The sequence below is a fragment of the Rissa tridactyla genome, chromosome 15, assembly GCF_028500815.1.
Source record: "Rissa tridactyla isolate bRisTri1 chromosome 15, bRisTri1.patW.cur.20221130, whole genome shotgun sequence".
NCBI lineage: Eukaryota > Metazoa > Chordata > Aves > Charadriiformes > Laridae > Rissa > Rissa tridactyla.
Genome location: NC_071480.1, coordinates 1840794 through 1859114, shown reverse-complemented (window position 1 = coordinate 1859114; position 18321 = coordinate 1840794). Strand labels below are relative to the sequence as shown.

The 18321-nt window shown below is 49.5% G+C and overlaps 1 protein-coding gene across 4 annotated transcripts in view; it reads right to left on the bottom strand.

Annotated features, from left to right (window-relative positions):
- The window catches only part of DNAH9 (dynein axonemal heavy chain 9), a 226721-nt gene that overhangs the window by 15205 nt on the left and 193195 nt on the right, over positions 1-18321 (bottom strand). For all 4 annotated transcript variants that reach the window (XM_054221603.1, XM_054221601.1, XM_054221602.1 and 1 more), the window contains 5 exons: positions 8837-9064; positions 4722-4913; positions 4051-4242; positions 3107-3277; positions 3-185 (listed from right to left, as the gene is read on the bottom strand). In XM_054221603.1, the coding sequence (XP_054077578.1) occupies positions 3-185; positions 3107-3277; positions 4051-4242; positions 4722-4913; positions 8837-9064 (966 nt within the window). The remainder of the gene's footprint in view (positions 1-2; positions 186-3106; positions 3278-4050; positions 4243-4721; positions 4914-8836; positions 9065-18321) is intronic.

The window sequence follows — 18321 nt, the reverse complement described above, 5'->3', positions numbered from 1 at the left end:
ACCTTCAGCCCCAGATCCAGTTCCTTGAGGGAGCGCTTTATTTCACCGGTGAGGACGTTCATGCGCTCGCATTCCTGGAAGGCAACCACAACGTACGGCGTCCTCTCCTCCACCTTTGCCATCAGTTCCGCAATGTTAAACTCATCCGTCAGTTTCTCTAACATCTCTTCCAGCAGAGCTTTCACCTGTGAGCCGAAGGGAAAAAAGCGGGATGTTAGTGAGTGACCCACTGGGCTTCCTCAGCTGCCGGCTGCCGGAGCGCCGGATGAAAACTCCATCTGCCAGTTAGTGTCTCTGAAAACAATCAGTGTCAACCGTGCTGGGCATGGCACCTTTCAAAGAGCTTGCCCCATCCCATTAAAATTCAAACGCTTACAAAAGTTCATGTCAGCTGAGAAGCTTTCAAAATGATGGTTTGAAAATGTCACCGTGACAAGTAGCAGTCTGCTCGCTTCTTGGGTCTTAAGCCTGTCTTCTTACTTCTCCTAAGGTCAGATTCAACGCAGGAAGACGGATGGGGCTACAGCCTCAGCTCAGCCTCAGGACAACTGAGCTTATGAGCTGTTTCTCTGTGGTATATTGATAGAGAGAGGTGATTATATAAAATTGAATTTTAAGCTGAATTTGGCATTCTGAACTAATAGCGCCGTGGAAGAAAAGCGTAACGAAACAAAATTATCTCCTGGTCAACATTACAGCTTGATTTGGAAACAGTGCTTTATATTTCTACATAGTAAACAGGAAAAGATCCAATGCAACAGGATGTTTCTAGTGCCCAAAAAATAAATGGACAACAACTTTTCTGATTGACAATGAGTTTGAAGACCCTAATCTTCGAGGGATCAGCTGTATCTCTCAGGTTTACGTGGACCGTTAGGCAACTTGGTATGGGAATCTCTCACACAAGGCTTTGCTTCACTTCTGCGCTGGAACCTGCGCAAGACTTCTCTTGCTGGGGAGTTTTCAGGAATGCACAGCTACAATTCTGCGATCTGATGTGCAAATCCTGGTGCACAGGTGCCAGTGACAGCTGCCAGCCAGTGACAGAGGCAGCCCCAGGTCATTTTATTGCCATGGCCACTGACATTCATGTTTGGAACTCTGTACTCCAATTTCCTCCCATCGCTGCTCTTCCAAACCCTCCTGACTCGTGTCAGACGTTGTGAAGAGGCGATGATGTGGCGGCTGTTATTGCAACCCGCGAGGGGGATAAAGCTAAAGCTCGGCTGGAAAAGCCCTTCAGCTTCCGTACTGCACCTCAAGTGCAGCGCAGAAATATCCTCTAATTTGAAATTCCCCCGCGAATCCCCTTGGCTCTGATTTTTTCACAACAATTACAGCTCATTTTCTGTAATGTGGCCTCAGAAACCTGTGGGAGTAACTGGACTTGTCAGAGCCTCAGGAAAACGACAGGCTCGCAGTTTCCCTGTAAACTCCCAAAAACCACCTCAGCCAAACCAGGGGCTGGAAATCCTCAAATGGAGGAGCTAGGAGGCAACTCCCTCTCATTTGAGGACCAAGTAAAAGGGATACAAGCGGTGCCAGTTATAGCTCAGATAATGAGAGAGACCATCTCCGGGAGAAAATGAGCTGTGGGAGCATCCCCCCAGGCACCACACAGTGCCACATCCAGATGGCTTTCAGGCAGCTTTTCTTCTCAGAGAGATCACGAAAGCCACAAGGACTTCTGTGCTCCCCTGACAGTCTTCTGGACTGTCACCAGGAGTTTGCAGGGTGGCCATGCCCTGTGATACCACTGCTGGATCACTCCCTGATAGTTTTGCTTCTCTGGCCAAAGAGTTGAACTGTATTTCAATAGCAAAAGGACTGGGAAGGAAGAGGTAGTCACTATCTTTTTAGGTAGTTTGCTATCTTTGAGCATCTCCTTTGGCTTTGCTACCTCTGGATTATTCCCCTCACCTCAAATTCCTGCATAAACTGAAAACTGAACAAGCCTAGCACTTCTAAGACCCCCATAGGCAAAGGCAGTAAGTTCTCCAGCTCCAAGCCAAAGGAAGCATGTGTGAAACCACAGACTTCATATGAACTTTCTATGAGCCATTCATTAATTTTCAAAGCTTGAAACACCAAGCTGGGATCTTAAGACTGCAGAAATAAAAACCTGAGCAAGTGTTGGCTGGTTTCAGATCCCGTTATGAAGGCTTGGGCCAGATTCTAATCATAAAATCACAGAATCAGAGAATGTGTTGGGTTGGAAGGGACCTCTCAAGGACATCTAGTCCAACCCCCCTGCAGTCAGCAGGGACATCTTCAACTGGATCAGGTTGCTCAGAGCCTCATCCAGCCTGGCCTTGAATGTCTCCAGGGATGGGGCCTCCACCACCTCTCTGGGCAACCTGGGCCAGGGGCTCACCATCCTCAGTGGAAAGAACTTCTTCCTAATGTCTCATCTAAACCTGCCCTGCTCTAGTTTAAAACCATTGCCCCTCATCCTATCGCTACATGCCTTTCCAAACATCCATCCCCAGCTCTCCGTCAGGGACTGGAAGGGGCTTGAAGGTCTCCCTGGAGCCTTCTCTTCTCCAGGCTGAACCCCCCCAGCTCTCTCAGCCTGCCTACGGGGCCTAATGAGCTGTGAGTTTTGAGAGGAAGGGCTGACAGCAGCCCGGAACATGGGCAAAGTGAAGGAGTTCAGCTGGAAATAAGGAATGACAAGGCCCCCGGGAGCCAGGTGGGACCTGGTGGCAGCAGTAAGAGGAGGGCTGAGCTCGGGGTGGCACATCGTACCTGGGAGCCCGTCGGTGTGACGGTCACAGCATGGTGCACAGGGACCGGTGTCTCTGAGACAGGGGAGGCCACAGAAGGTTTATTCGCAACACCTTCACAGGATGATAATGAAGGCTCTGCAGTCCAGGGGGTAATTAAAAACCACTGGCCTAGTACTGACAGTGCTCCGGTCACATCCCACCATGGTGATGTTCTGCATAATATGAGGCTGGTGTTTTTAGACACTCGGTTTGTATCCAGCAAAGGCAGTTGACATTATAATAAGCGGTGGTGAGACGAACCTGAGCTATACAGACCTACTTATGAACGAGATAGATAGGTATCAAAATTCAACACCTCCTTCCTCTACCACTCTCACCGTTTCTTCCCTGGTCACCACTCCTCCTTCGCCCATGCTGGTGTCCCGGGGCTGCATCTCCAACATGATGTGGAAGAGCTTCTCCGATGTCTGGGTAAGGAAGCCAATCTCAGCATTGGGATGGAGGCCATACAGGTAAGGAGACTCCGGAGGCAAGGCATCGTCTATGTACTGCTCAGAGAAATTCAGGGTCAGGTTAGACACGGAGTCCAGGGCACTCTGCCTGCAGAGTTCATGGTGCTTATTATCCCCCATCCGAGTAACTAAGCCCAGGCTGATATAACTCTGCCTGTGGCTGAAACACTGGCGAACTGATGGGAGAAAGGGGCGTACGATTGTTTACAGAACTGCTTCTGCTCCTGCTGTGAAAATGTAGTAATTGCTGAAGTTTGGCTTGGCTACATATCTCAGGCCTGGACCTTCTCTAGCAATTATCTGCTGTGCATTTCGGCATCAATAGCCTGAAATCTCTAGTGGGAATTTAGCTTCCAGTAGTTAAGTTTTATGAACAAAACCAGCCTAATATTCCTAGCTCTGCTACCGCATTTGTGTACGGAGAACAGATGAGATCAGTAAGTAGATCAACAAGACCCTTCAGTGTTTCTCATCAAAACTGATGATAAAAGGAGCTTGAAAGGGCCATTTTAGCAAACAGTATGTGGATGTAATTTTGCAGGAGCCACGCTCAAGTCTCAAGCACCAATACAGTTGTTCTATTCATGCATGAACAGAATGAGCTCATGATGAAGTAGCAAATTACCATTAGACTTGGTTCATCCAAGGGAATGCTGAAACGTCTACAGAAAAAGAACGTAATGGGAAATAACAGGAGGTGTGTTGAAACACTGCAGTCCTATTCACTGCCTCCTAAGACAGATTACAGGGCAGTTATGGAAGACATTAGATTTATGTGTATGAAGAATGCCAGAAAACAAAGAGTTTACCTGATGATAGCCATTATAGTCCATGTTCCCCGGGAGGGGGAATCCTGGAGCAAGGAGGAGTTCTCCCTCCAGCATTTCTGGCTTAATAAATTCTTCCAAATAGGTTTTGCAAAGCCGCCTGTCCCAGTCATCCGTGATGTGACCTCCGTACATAATCTCACCAAAGAGGTAGCGTAAATCATCGTATGGGACCTGAAGAAGGAAGCAGGAGGGCATGAAGGAGCCAGAGCTCCGCCAGGCGCGTGGTTGAGCCGCAGGCTACAGCACTACAACTGATCTGCACAGCGAGAGCTTCCACTTCACTATTGCGTTTTCCAAGGAAACAAACATTAGGTAGTGGTTAAATCCTGCCCAAGGAAAACCGGATCACAGCACAGATTTCCTGCAGTTTCCCACTGAAATGAAAAATTATTCTAAGTTCTGTTAAACCAAGGATCGCTCTGTATTTTCAATGAATAAAAGCCATAGGCACTATGTGCTATGATTTGTACGCTGCTACAGATGCGAGTGGCACTGAAGCTTCCCATCTCACCACACAGGTATACCAAACTGTGAAGTTATAAAACCAAAGATACCAAGGAAATGGCGTTTAAGGCGACTTCCCAGGAGTTTCAACACAAGCCAGTCCTGTGGTTAACAGCCACCAAACAGCCCACCTTTGGGTCACCCACCTTTGAGCTGGCCTCCAGGTAATTATACAGCACATTCACAGAGATAGTGAGGTCTCCAGTGTTAAAGGGGTAGGGACGGTTCCAGCCTTGGGGGCCAAACTTGCGCCTTTCTGCCACCACGGCATGGAAATAGCAGAGGGCGAAGAGGATGCTCTTGAACTCGTTCTCGCGGGTGCACATCTCCAGGGTATCCTGTGGTACAGGAGAGACGCAGGGCTGCGTAAGTCCCCACTGCCCTCAGTCTCAGCGACCCCCAGGGCTTCCCAAATACAACAAACTTTGGACAGGGGTGAACTGATTTGCCCAGTCAGTTCATTTCTGCATAACATACCCGTTCACTGATTTTTCTGCGTTAGTGGCTTTGCATTGCAAATTTATAGGCAAATTCCAATGCATGTTCTCCGAATTAATATTTTCTTTTCCAACTCAAAGGGGCTTTGCACAGGAATACATACTGACAGCCAAGAAGGGCAGGACATGTGCAAGCACCCAGTGCCCCATCGCTGGCACGTGGCCCCCATCCCACACCGGAGAGATGGAAAGAGGCACCGCACGTGGTGAGGGCCAGCGTGCCAGCAGCGGCCCTAAGTCCTGCTGAGGAAGACCAGACCTAGAAGAACTGAAGTCCCTCCTGCCCTGTGGGTACAAAAGGTTTCCTTGGGGCAGCGTTTCCTTGAGCTGCAGGGCTGAAGCAGCAGGGATTTAGCCCAGAAAGGCTGCTCCCACTGCCATCACCCTCGGCACAAAGCCAGCCCGGCCGCCTGCTGCAGCAGTGCGTTCGCCGACAGCACGACCTTGCGCAGCACACCAAAGCAGGGATGCGCGACGCTGCTAAAAATCCAAGCAGGGGAGATCAAACACTTGTGAAAAAAATCTAATGCAGCCCTTTAAAGCCAGCATGGCAATGGGCGCTTCCTTTCCCAACTTCCAGGTGAGGCTTGAAGTTTGAATATCTCCAAAGGAACGGGCAGAACTGTGATGTCGGAGGTGGAGGGGTGGGTGCCTGAGTCATTTAATCAATGAAAATGAAGAAAGGGAACCGGTCTCCAAAGAACCCTGATCGGTGCTGGGAGTGAGGTCTCAGTGGGCGGGCGCCACGGGGAAGTCGGGGCAGCCCTGCCGGCTCCCGGCAGCGTAAGCATCGGTGTCAGGGATGCAGCGCAGCAGAAGGGAGGACGGGCTGGAGCTCTGTGCACGGCGCAAGGCTGAAGCGCAGCCCTCACGGCGGAAGCGGAACCCCCTTTTCCGTGGCTGAAGCCAGGGGGGCTTGCACAGCTCTGGCAAGAGCAGCGTGGCTGGGCAGCGGATGACCTGCCCCACGGCAGGAACCTGATGGGATCTCCCACGGCCAACCGCACCCGTCTCCCCAGGCCTGGGAGATGAACATGGTGGGAAGGGCTTGTCTGCACCTTCACCCACGTCTCTGCAAACCCTCCTCCGGGAATATCCTGCACATCCAGGGTACGCTGGCTCTGACCAGCACAGCTGAGTAAGGAGTAGCTACAGCAGCCCCTCCATCCTCCCTCCCCAGGGACAGCCCCTTTAAGTCCACTCTGCTACGTGACAACGACTACAAAGGGCACCCCTGTGACTTCCTTTCATTATCTTTATTTTTTTAAAAATACAATCTTAGACCTCTAATCAGGGGGTGAGCATAACAGAGCCCCGGGTCTGTGCTGAAAAGGAGCAATCCATTACTCTGAAGTGTGAAAGATGTTGAGTAACTGCATAAGATGATCAAAAACATCCCAGCCCCTGTTTTCCCCACGATTAGACAGCACTGTAAGCTCCCTTCATTATCAGCAACCTGATGGAGAGCTGGTTCAAATATGTGCTGAGCACCTTTCCCATTTCAGAAAACACCCCTGGACTCCAAGGGCAGCTTGTCTGCATGAACACTGAGTAAGAATCCAGCTTAGTCTCATTTGGCCTCTCTAGTTGTGCATTTTTCTTCAGCTACAAAGCAGAACAATATTCCCCGCACAGAATAATGGGCCTTCTTTGTAGCTTTCAGCTGAAAGCTAAATTTGAACATCCATTCTGTATAAAGCAGGGAAATGAGGTGTAAAGGGGCCCCACCCACTCGCTCCAGGATTTCTGATAAGAGACGTTTTATAAGACTCCAGCAATTTAGAAAATGCTAATTACTATCTGATTGAAATGAGCAGAAGCAGGATGAAAATGTTACTTGGGGTGAAGGTTCTCCCCTCCCTTGCTCTCCAGGACGTTTTCGTGGAGTTCAAGATGATGAACGACAGTAGATAAAAATGGAATAATCTCCCCTGACCACTGGCATTAATCCTGGCGTGGTGCCTCCCCGCCTCACCTGCTCAGCACCGCGAGCTCCTGCGCTGGAGACTGCCCCCGTCCCCGTGTCTAACTGCGAAACTTCTTGTGAGCTGCCCCCACTTCTCTGCCCCGCGGACCGGCGCTTGGGGTCCACAATGGGCTGGGGTTGCTCCTGCCTGGTCCCAAGTGACAAGAGGCTGTACGGAGAGAAATGGAAGCAATCCTGCAAGGTTTGCACTGTGTCTTCCCGGCACAGCCATCGGCAGAATGGAGAGGCCGTAGGGCTAGTGACCCAAAAAGGGTGGTCCGAGGGGCGAAAGTACCTTCAGGCCCTTCTGGTTGATTGAGGTTTAAACGCCAGGTCTTGCTGTGAGAGCTCGGCATGCCAAGGTAATGGCGACGTGTGGATGTGATGAGGGTAATGAGTGTTCAGGGCCGCAGAAGGCAACAATCTGTGTCTCTAGGACAGCTATCATCATAAACGCGAGCGGTTAGCCCTTAGCCTTTTGTGTCATGCGGAAAAGGGGGTCAGCAGGAGTATGGCCGCCTACAGCAGTGAGACAGACCAGGCTCCGGCACATCCCGACATGGGGCTGCTCCCCGGGAGCCGCCGGCACTCCACCCCTGCCCCTGTGCCCAGGGCTGCAGAGGGAGGCCACGAAGCAGGCTCGTCTAATCACCGCGTCACAATGGCTCTAACGTTGAGCCATACCCTCTGCCGCACTAAGAAAAGAATATTCCCTGTCATTTCCACGCGCTTTGCTTTTGTGTCCCCTGCAGAAGAGCCTCGGCTGCGGTTCCAAGGGCAAGAGCGGGCACAGCGGCTGCTGTAATGGGACCGTGTGTGTGTGTGTGGTCACTGTGCAATAAAAGCAAGGAGCAACATGCCATCGGCTATTCTTCTTGTGGGCCAGCAATTCTCAAGATGGCCTACTTTACCCTCGTCTGGCAAAGCAAGTCCTCCCTGCAGGGAGACTTCAGCTCTAATTTACAGCACTTCTGATGCCAGCAAGGTTTTGAGCTGAACGGCTTTTGGGCACAAAACACCGAGTCCCCCTGCGCTGCTCTGAGGAGTGACATGGGATGTGACCGTATCAGCAGTTCTGAACCTCTAACCCCGGTTAAACAGCAGGGCAACAAAACGAGGTTTATAACCTGCTCGCTTCTCCGTGTCTTTGGGTGTTTGATGGAATATGTCACTCACCCGCCCAAAAAGGAGGGACACAGACACAGAAATCAAGTTGAAACATGACAAAAGTCTCCCAAATGCTGCGTCCACAAGTTGGATTCTGTAACAAAATAGCCTTTCTAAGGATCATACCTTGGTGAGAAAATGATTAAACTGGGCAGAAGTCTGTTATCCTGCGACCTTCTGCAAGAAAGAGGCCATTCAGGATTACCTGAGTCCTCTCTTGGGAAAGGATCATAGAATTGCCTGCGTTGGAAGGGACCTTTCAGATCATTGAGTCCAACCATCAATCTAACTCTGACAAAAACCACCACTAAACCATGTCCCTCAGCGCTACATCTACCTGGCTTTTCAATACCTCCAGGGATGGTGACCCCACCACCTCCCTGCGCAGCCTGTTCCAATGCTTGACAACCCTTTCGGTGAAGAAAACAGAATCATAGACTCGAGAGATCTGTGCCCAGCTCTTGGAGAAGATCCGGGGGGGCGGGTTGCTGGAGCCAGAGCCTACCCGGTGCCAAGGGACTCGCACATCCAGGAGCAGCAATGCCCACACACATCACACCTACGTGGGGATCCAGCAGCCCCAAGCCGACCTGTTGGCCAGTCGCTGGCGCAAGCCCCACTGCCCTCCTACCTGGCTGAAGTTGTCGAGGGCTTTGTGCAGGTTGGCATGCATCCCAGTCGGGGCCTCGTTGGTGATTTTGATGGAGTTCTCCAGGATGCCCTGGGGAATGATGTGGCTGTCAGGGGAGGGTGCTGGCTCCGCGCTAATGAAGACACGGAAATCCTGGTGGCTGCCCTCACCGTGCTGCTCCAGCTTCTTCTCCAGAGAACTCAGCCACTTGGCCACCAGGTGGATGTTCTGGCAGGGACAAAAGGGACAAAGCTTTATCAGTCTCCCCCCATTTAAACCCGCGCTGAGCAGGCAGCGAATCCGTCACACCAACGAATGGCACCCACCAAGGCTACGCTCTACGAGCTGGTACTTGCCCCTGTAGTCCTCGCGTGTAATTCACAGCCCCAAATACTCTATCACATCAAGTACACTTTTAAACTCAAAATAATCAACATAAATCACCAGCAATGAAGCCACTATTGGGTTGTTTGGGTTCTCGGTGACGATAACTCTCCTTCGTGTTACAGTAATGCCTGGCTGATGATGGAGAGTTATTTCCCCAGATCTACCAAGCTCAAATGAAAATGTTTGTTCATTTTTAAACAGAATAACAGTGAGAACCATCAATATCAGTTACCGGGGAAAAAAATGAAGCAGGTGGTTTTATAAAGACCTTTAACATAAAATATTTATTTATTCATGCAACTAATTCAAAATATCTTTCAGAAAATTAAGCAGTATTATGCAGATATGGTGAAATGGATGAAGACATGCCTCAAGTTTTTCAGTTAGAGTCCTATACAATGTTGGAGTTTCCAGGAAAGAAAACAGCTTTTTTTTAAATGTTAGGAACTGGGCAGGTCACACACAGCAGGGATTCGTGGGCTAAAACTACTCTCATTTTAAAGCTAGGGGTGCAATCCAAGCTGACTGTGTGAGCAGGCACTCTGCGCGGTGATTTATTCCATCCAAAGACAGGACAAGGAACTCGCTAAACTTAAATTAAATGCAGCCGCCAAAAAGATAAACTGCTTGGAGGTCGCAAGGAAATTACATAAAGGAACCATATTAGAGGCTTAGAATAAATATATATCACCTATAAAAAGGACCAGAAAGGAGCTCTTGTGGTTAAATAGCAGAGTAATGGAGACTATTAGGAGTAAAATGACGTTCTTCACAAAGTGGAAATTGTGTCCAAATGAGAAAAACAGAAAACAGCACAAAATCCAGTCATGGTAAGGCCAAAAAAGGTTTTAAGAACCAATATTCTGAAAACCATAAAAACTATTAATAAAGCCTTTTCCAGGAGCCAGAAACCTACCAGAGAGCCTATAAAGCTACAGAATGATCAAGGTGTACAGGGAGTGCCACGAAAGGCAAGGCCACCACAAACCGGCTTGTATTTGCAGGAATATTCACTGCAGAGCTTTGGGAGGGTCTCACTGTCACAGCCTGGGTTACGTGGCGGCATCACTCACGTGCTGAGGCTGGAGACACCTCTGGAGATCATCCATCCAACCCTCCTTCCATCCAACCCTCCTGCTCAAAGCAGGGCCCGCTAGAGCAGGCTGCTAATTGCATCCCGTTGGGCTTTTTGGTATCTCCAAGGATGAAGCCTCCACAACCTGTCGGGGCAACCTGTGCCAGGGCTTAACCACTCTAACAGTGAAGAATGGAATGGAATGGAAATAGAAATAGAAATAGAATAGAATAGAATAGAATATATAAAATAACTATGTTTAAGGGAAACCTGGATTTCAGTTTGTGCCCATTACCTCTTGCTCTTTCACTGGGCACCAGCATGAAGAGTCCGGCTCCATATTCTGTACTCCCCCTGCCATGAGTGATTTAAACCCACTGATAACCCGCCCTAAGCCATTGCTTTTTGAGGTTAAATAATGCCGACTCTCTCAGCCTCTCCTCAAAGGACAGATGCTCCAGTCCCTTAATCACCAGAAAGACTCTTAAACTGAAGAAGCAGATGAAGAGTTTTTCTGAAAAATTGATAAACTAATAATAACAATTTACTAGGACCAGATGGCATCCACCCTAAAGAAACTCAGATATGGAAGTGCTGCGTTACTCCTCGGCACGCACCAGGCAAACTGGCAGGGCTCTAGCAGACCATGAATTAACACACAAACAGTGTGAGTTAGAGAAAACCAGGAATCTGAAATTTCTAACCCATTTTAGATTGCTAACAGGGGGATACCCAAATCTGAGCTTGTCACCATAAACTCCTTTTCCAGTTGCTAGAAAGGTGAGCTCCAGCAGGCATCGCCCCGGAGTTGCCTCCACAGCACCAGTGTATCCCTGGTGCCCGGATTTTCATCGGTATCAGCTATTTATCTTTCAGTTATCAGTGTTATTGCGGGCTACAAACCAGTTAAGACACAGGGAACAGGGGGTGGGAAGCTACTGATGGAGTTTGAGCTGCTCACCATATTCAAAAACCACCTGAAGGAGCAAATGATTAGTGAGATGACAAAATTAGTCATAAGACAAAGTAATTTCAAGTACTGAAAATAAAACCTGGTGGAAAAGAACTGCAAAAGTCTGCCATCATTCTAAGTGACTGGCAATGAGATGGCAGAAGAAATTCGGTGTTGATGGATGCAAAGTAATGCACACGGAAAAACAACCCTAGCTATAGATATAAACAATGATGGGTTCAGAATTGGCTATTACCACTCAGGGAAGAGATCTTGGAGTCCTTGTGGTTATTTCCTGCAAATAACAGTTCAATGCTTAACAATGTGAAAGCAATCAAATGTCAGCAAAGGAACAGAGAATAAAACTGCAAACATTATTATGCCACTCCATAAATCCATGGTGGGCCTTCCCCTGGAAAACTATACCCAGTTCTCACTTCTCTACCCCCAAAAGGATACAGCTGGGAGACACTGAATTGCTATGGACTCCCCAGTCTGGAGACAGGAGATCGGGGTGGAGGGGGTGAGTGAAGAACAAGAATGGAGGCATGAACAGAGCAGGCTGCAAAAAGTGCAAATACATTTTCATATGGCACGTAACTAAACTGTGAGTTTGTTGGCTCAGGGGTTTGTGGCAGATGAGAGAATCACGGAATGAAACTGAGCTTAGCTCCACGGAGAGAAACATCCCTGCACACGTGCACTATCGATAGCAGCCGGGAGCTGGGCTGGCAGCGCTTGGGGCTGCCCCGGTTCAGTGCCCTCACAGACTGGTGCCACACGGGAACACCGAGGGAGCTCCCTCATGAGACCACAGAAACCCTCTGCTGGCTTTTCAGTGGGAGGTTTCAGGTGCCTCTTGTGAGCTACTTATGGAGACATCCCGGCCAGGGCTGGAGAAGAGGGTGAACAACTGCAGAAAAGGAAAAGCCGAGGTCCCATCCTGGTTTCAGCTGGGAAAGAGTTAATTTCTCTTTCTAGTGATTGCTGTAAAGAAACGTCCATAATGCCTATTGGGTTTAGTTCTTGCCAAGTGATGTTTACATTATTCAAGGCCTTTTTTTTCCAGCTTCCCATAGAAGAATAGACAGAAGGATGGAATCGCCAATGAAATATTCATAGGGTCACAGAATTGCCTGGGTTGGAAGGGACCTTTCAGATCGTTAAGTCCAACCATCAACCTAACCTAGGAGACTACAACCACCAACCTAACCTAACCCATCACTAAACCATGTTGTCAAGCACCACATCTACCCATCTTTTAAATACCTCCAGGGATGATGACTCCACCACTCCCCTGGGCAGCCTGTTCCAGCATAGACCTCAGGCTCAGGATATAACTGGGGGTAAACCAGGGGGAGGGAACCCGCTGTCACTGCTTGGGATGGTGCCACTTCACTGGGCGATGAGTGTGACCTGTGTCATTACTGCTGTTCTTATCGTTGTTATTATTAGTGTTATTTTCCCTTTTCTGATACTGTTCCATTAAAGTGTCTTTATCTCAACCCTTGAGTTTTTTTCCTTTCCCCTCTTTTTCTCCCTCTTCTCCCTGGTGGGGGAAGGGGGGAGAGCGAGCGGCTGCGTGGTGGGGGTTAAACCCCGACAGATCTTTCAGGGGTGGGGTGGGACAGCACGGGGCCTGCTGGAGGGACAGGTTGGCACTCGGAGATGGACCAAGAGCAGGAAGGACGGGATGGTGACACGTCTCTCCAGAGGAGCTGGGGTGCCTCGGGAGAGAAGAGACGACAAACTCAGTCACATCCAGGAACAGCCCCCTTTGCACATCAGTGACCGTCCATGCACATTGCTGTGTCCTTGCAAGTCCTGGGTGGAAAAATCAGTGTCACCTCTCACTTCTGTAGAGGGATCCTGTTAAGAATTGGTATGTTTACCTTTGGTATCTCAACTATACCTTTTTTTTTTTCCCTATTTATCTATGCAGTTATCATGGTGAAGGCTGACTTCTAGATTCCTAACAGTGACAGCAACGTATGTAGATCTGAGTCTTGGCTCTGCAAGCAATGCCATCCAGGTCTACAGGCAGCTGGACTAGCAGGCACGCTTACCTCCGTCAGAGAAACTCCCCTCTCAAGTGTCACAAAGCAAGAGCTCTAGTCCCTTCTGGGTTGCACAAGCACGGCTTCAGTACAAGTTGCCTTCACAAGGGCTTCATGCCTCTGGACCTGTATCAGTTTTCACGGATACGGGATGTGGGCACGACCCAGCAGAGATGTCTGCGGCTGAACTAGTCATCCCACCGGAGAGTCATGGAGAAGGTAGGTGATCTTATCCTAAAAGAGACGTGTGCAGTACAACTGATAGATCGCTCTGGTGAAAGTGCCCAGCTCTCCCCTGGACTGGAAAAGGGGCAGCGGTGACTGGGCCAGATGGAGCTGTTTCTATTGCAGGCACCAGAAGTCCAAGGGGACTAGTAATGCAGGAGATGCATTACGCTCACTGGCTTCAGGAGTATCAGAAACTAACACAGCAAGTGCAACTGTGTTTTTAAGACTGTAACGTCTTTTAAAAATGTGCACTTAACTACTTCCATTTTCTTACTCTCCATGGGGCTGGGTACAAAGTGTAGCAAGAACTCAGGAAAAGCTCCTGCGCTTCCGTCTCCTTGCCCAAGACCTCTGTATTTTAGATGGAAATACCATCTTTTCTGCTGCTTGGTAACTTCAATATTGCCCTCTTCTACACAATATTTTATGGGGCTGCCTTCAAGCTCAAAGTCAAACGAATTGCTAGACGACTCCTGCCAGAGGTTGAGCCTCCATCTCTGAGACGGCAGCTGCTTCAGAAACATGAGTTATGAGAATTATTCTTTGGGGAAGCCACGGACACCTTGCACCCTCCAGTCCCATTGCCCCAAATCTGATTCACATGGCTGGGAACAACATTTCTTATTTAGAACTGCATAAATTCAGTCTCCTTCCCTGAAAGGATTTAGGGTTGTGCCCACATTACATGGGTGAAATGCAGTTCAGGGGGTGGGGGAGGCAAGGAGGAGACGCCTGAGCAAAGGACTCATGTTCTGGAGAAGAGTTGCTGTCGTAAACAATGACCGTGTGAAGAGCAGCAGGCAAAATGCAATTATAGCTGACTGCTAATGCACCGGTGCTTGCCTGATGCATTTTGGGTTTCAAGAGACGAGGTAATCCCCAGGGTCCAGGCAACCAGCTCTCTCTAAAAACACAAGTCTGATAATAAAGTAGGAGTGGACTGAAACCTGTAACCCAAGTGTTTCATACAGCCCCAGAGATTTAGCAACAGCAGGGGAAGGGCTCAACAGAACAGCAAAAGAAAAATGGTGAATTAAGTACCAGTTTCATCGTAGACTACATACCTGACCTTAAGTATTTTTGTCTGTAATTGGTAGTTTCTTCCTACATCTGCTTTTGTGGTGTTAGAGGGCTGAAAAATAATTGCTTTCGCTTGTGTTGACGTGACACCTATGATCATCATTTGTCAGTATCACTGCCTCCTAACAGCCGACTTAGGGAATATTTCTAATCTAATGTTAATTAGATGCATTGAGTGCATTTATATACTATCCTTTTCTGATAGAAGGGATGGAAAAGAGGAACACATGCAGCAAAACATGGGTTGGTACTAAGAATTCATGGCTTGATCAAATGAATATATCTGCAACAACCAGAGGGAGGCGGTGTGGAGGGGACTCACGGGTTTGAAGGAAACTTTGCAAATTAATTCTCAGCAGTCAAATAACACAACTTGACAGAACATGACTAATGGCTACATAGGCGGCCATAATAATTGAATATTATGTCAATTATCACTAATGACATAACACAGACAATGCTGCTTTAACACCAACCACAGCTGAGCTACACGTTCGTCGAAGAACCGCCTCCTCTTGCTTGTTTTGAAACCAATTTTACGGGCTACCTCTAGACCTTATTCAGGAGAAAGAGTGGATAATCCAGCCTGCCCACCTTCCTTTGGCTCAGGGCTTCATGCGCTCCCAGTACTATCTCCCTGCGCCACACCAGACAGTTCCACTGCACCAGTTTTATGTCCTCCTCATTCTGTAAGACCCCCTGAAGACACAGCAAGGCAATTCATTGCTTTATTACATTTTTTCTTAGCCAGATTCTGAAGTCGGTGAAAGAGCTGCCGTGCAAGGGTAAAAGACAACCCCCGGCATCTCTGCTGTTTTCACAGCTCACGCCTAGGTCTGTGCTGCAGGCAGAAACAGGCAACGGTCTCAGATTCATTACTTTGCTTTATCAATGGAGGGTGGGAGGCCAAATCCTGCTGAAAAGCAAACTGCTGAAAAGGAGGCAAAAAAGAAACCTGAAACATCTTCCCACGCACACTGCCCCTTACCACAGCACCTTGCCCTGTGCTATTTCCCCACTTTGCGGAACGGAGTAGGAGTGACGGAGGATGAGGGTCTGCGGCAAGCGCCGGGCTGGGGCCCACGGGCCGGAACGTGGGAGCACCAGAGGCTTTTCTTTGGGAATTCACTTCCAAGCACCTCTGTGTGTTTGTACTTCGCAAGGCAGAACATATATCACAGGACGCAAGTGTTGCTATGGTAACCATCAGAAATAGCACCACATATATATAAACCAGCACACACTCCACAACGCACTCCCTTTGCTGATAGCAACTGGAGACCCTTCACATTTCTGAAAGTGGCTCTCTCCTTCACGCCTTATCACAAATCACCTCTCGGAGCAATGAGAATTAGTTGTTTTTACAAAGTCTCATTCTCTTGTGAGACACTCTCAGAAAACAGTCTCAGCTTTTACAGTAAATCTGAAAGCTAGGCTTCACGGTCCAGAGACAGCCCGACGCTTTAATACTGCATCGTGTTGGGGTATAAAAAGGGAGAGGGAGGGGGCACTGCAGAGAGTCTCTTCCCTTGGCCAGGCTTACTGTCGATGGGAGTGTGAGGTTTCATCACAGGAGAAGATGCCACAAACACACTCAGGAACAGCTCCACAGAATCACAGTCTGGCAGGGGTTGGAAGGGACCTCTGGAGATCACCCAGTCCAACCCCCTGCCAGAGCAGGGTCACCCACAGCAGGTGGCACAGGAACGCCTCCAGGCAGGTTTGGAATGTCTCCAGAGACGGAGACTCCACCACCTCTCTGGGCAGCCTGTACCAGGGCTCTGCCACCCTCACAGCAAAGAAGTTCCTCCTCATGTTGAGGTGGAACTTCCTATGGTCAAGTTTGTGCCCGTTACCCCTTGTCCTGTCCCTGGGCACCACTGAAAAGAGCCTGGCCCCATCCTCCTGACACCCGCCCTTCAGCTATTGCTGAGCATTGATGAGGTCCCCTCTCAGCCTGCTCTTCCCCAGGCTGAACAGCCCCAGGGCTCTCAGCCTTTCGTCATCAGAGAGGTGCTCCAGCCCCTTGACCACCCTTCCACAGCCAGCCCTGTGACCACGTGAACACTACAGGACTCAGAGACCAAAAGGGATAAGCACAGACCCTGCCACCAATGCCTACTCGTACATCTAAGAGACCAAGCTACTTCTGAGCAACAAGCTTGCTGTTGCTCAATGTGCAGAGAGGCAATCGCAGCGCTCTGGAAGCACCAGGGAGGTTTTACCCCGTCTCTGGCCTGTGCTTTTCCCCTGGAGGAGAAATTACAGCAGCCAGCCTACCAAGGGTGCCCCACTTGGCAGGCCGTGAGGGCTGCATCCCATTCCCACCTGTGTGAAGTGCTTGGATTTCAGCAGTAGCACCCTGAGGCTTTTTCAGACCTCACTCCATGGTCACACCTGACAAGGAAGAACAGTTTGATCCTTGCAGAGTCAGCACTATCTGACCCCTCCCTGAAGCCCTTAACCCCCACTGAGCCTCTCCACACACAGTCGGGGGAAGGACCACAGCACGTAAGAGCGAGTGTGATTCGTTTGCTGTCCTTCGGCCTCACCTCTGAACACGCTGCCTGTTCCTCTTGTGTTGCTGGGACCTGTGAACTTCCCCATCATGCCACCCGAGCAGGGCCAAACTAAGCAGCTCTGTCATCTACAAGCAGTGTCGCTTCTCTGCTCGCCACCTTAGCCACTAAGAACATGATGGCACCACTGCCTTTTGCTGCATTAAAAACTACGCATCTGCTCCTATCCTCTCTTTGTAGATGTGTCTCCTCCACAATTTGCCGTGTGATTTCACCAATACAGACACAGAAGCAGCGCTGGTCTAGTCATATAGGGACTGGCAGTGCTGAGTCAAGTCACTACAAGCACCAGAGGGGGCTTTACACCTCTACGAGCACTCAGGATCTTGGCTGGCCACAACTGGCCCCATACTAAAGCTGTGCTGTACCAACTTCACTGCTCTCAGGAGTTGTATATACCCACATTTGCTGCAGTCCCTTCTCCACTGAGAACCTAGCCCTCTTCTACTTGGCACAGAAAGACAACCGCATCCTGGACTGCATCAGAAGAAGCGTGGCCAGCAGGTCAAGGGAGGTGATTCTCCCCCTCTACTCTGCTCTCGTGAGACCCCACCTGGAACACTGCCTCCAGCTCTGGAGCCCTCAGCACAAGAAGGACACGGACCTGCTGGAGCAGGGCCAGAGGAGGCCACAAAGATGGTCCGAGGGCTGGAGCCCCTCTGCTGTGAGAACAGGCTGAGAGAGTTGGCGGTGTTCAACCTGGAGAAGAGAAGGCTCTGGGGAGACCTTAGAGCACTTTCCAGTATCTGAAGTTAATGGCTTCAAACTGGAAGAAGGCATATTTAGATTAGATATCAGGAAGAAATTTTTCACTGTGATGGTGGTGAGCCCCTGGCCCAGGTTGCCCAGAGAAGCTGTGGCTGCCCCATCCCTGGAGGGGTTCAAGGCCAGGCTGGACGGGGCTTCCTCAAGTTTATTTGTCTCAGATCTGCAAGGTCGGCATGCCCTTGAGTTTCTTGCATACTTATACTTTTCCGCTGGCAGACCCGACATTGGAGCAACCTGTTCTGGTGGGAGGTGTCCCTGCCCAGGGCAGCGGGTGGCACTGGGTGGGCTTTAAGGTCCCTTCCAACCCGAACCATTCTATGATTCTAAGTTGAGCAAAAATAGGTTGTTCTACGACCCTT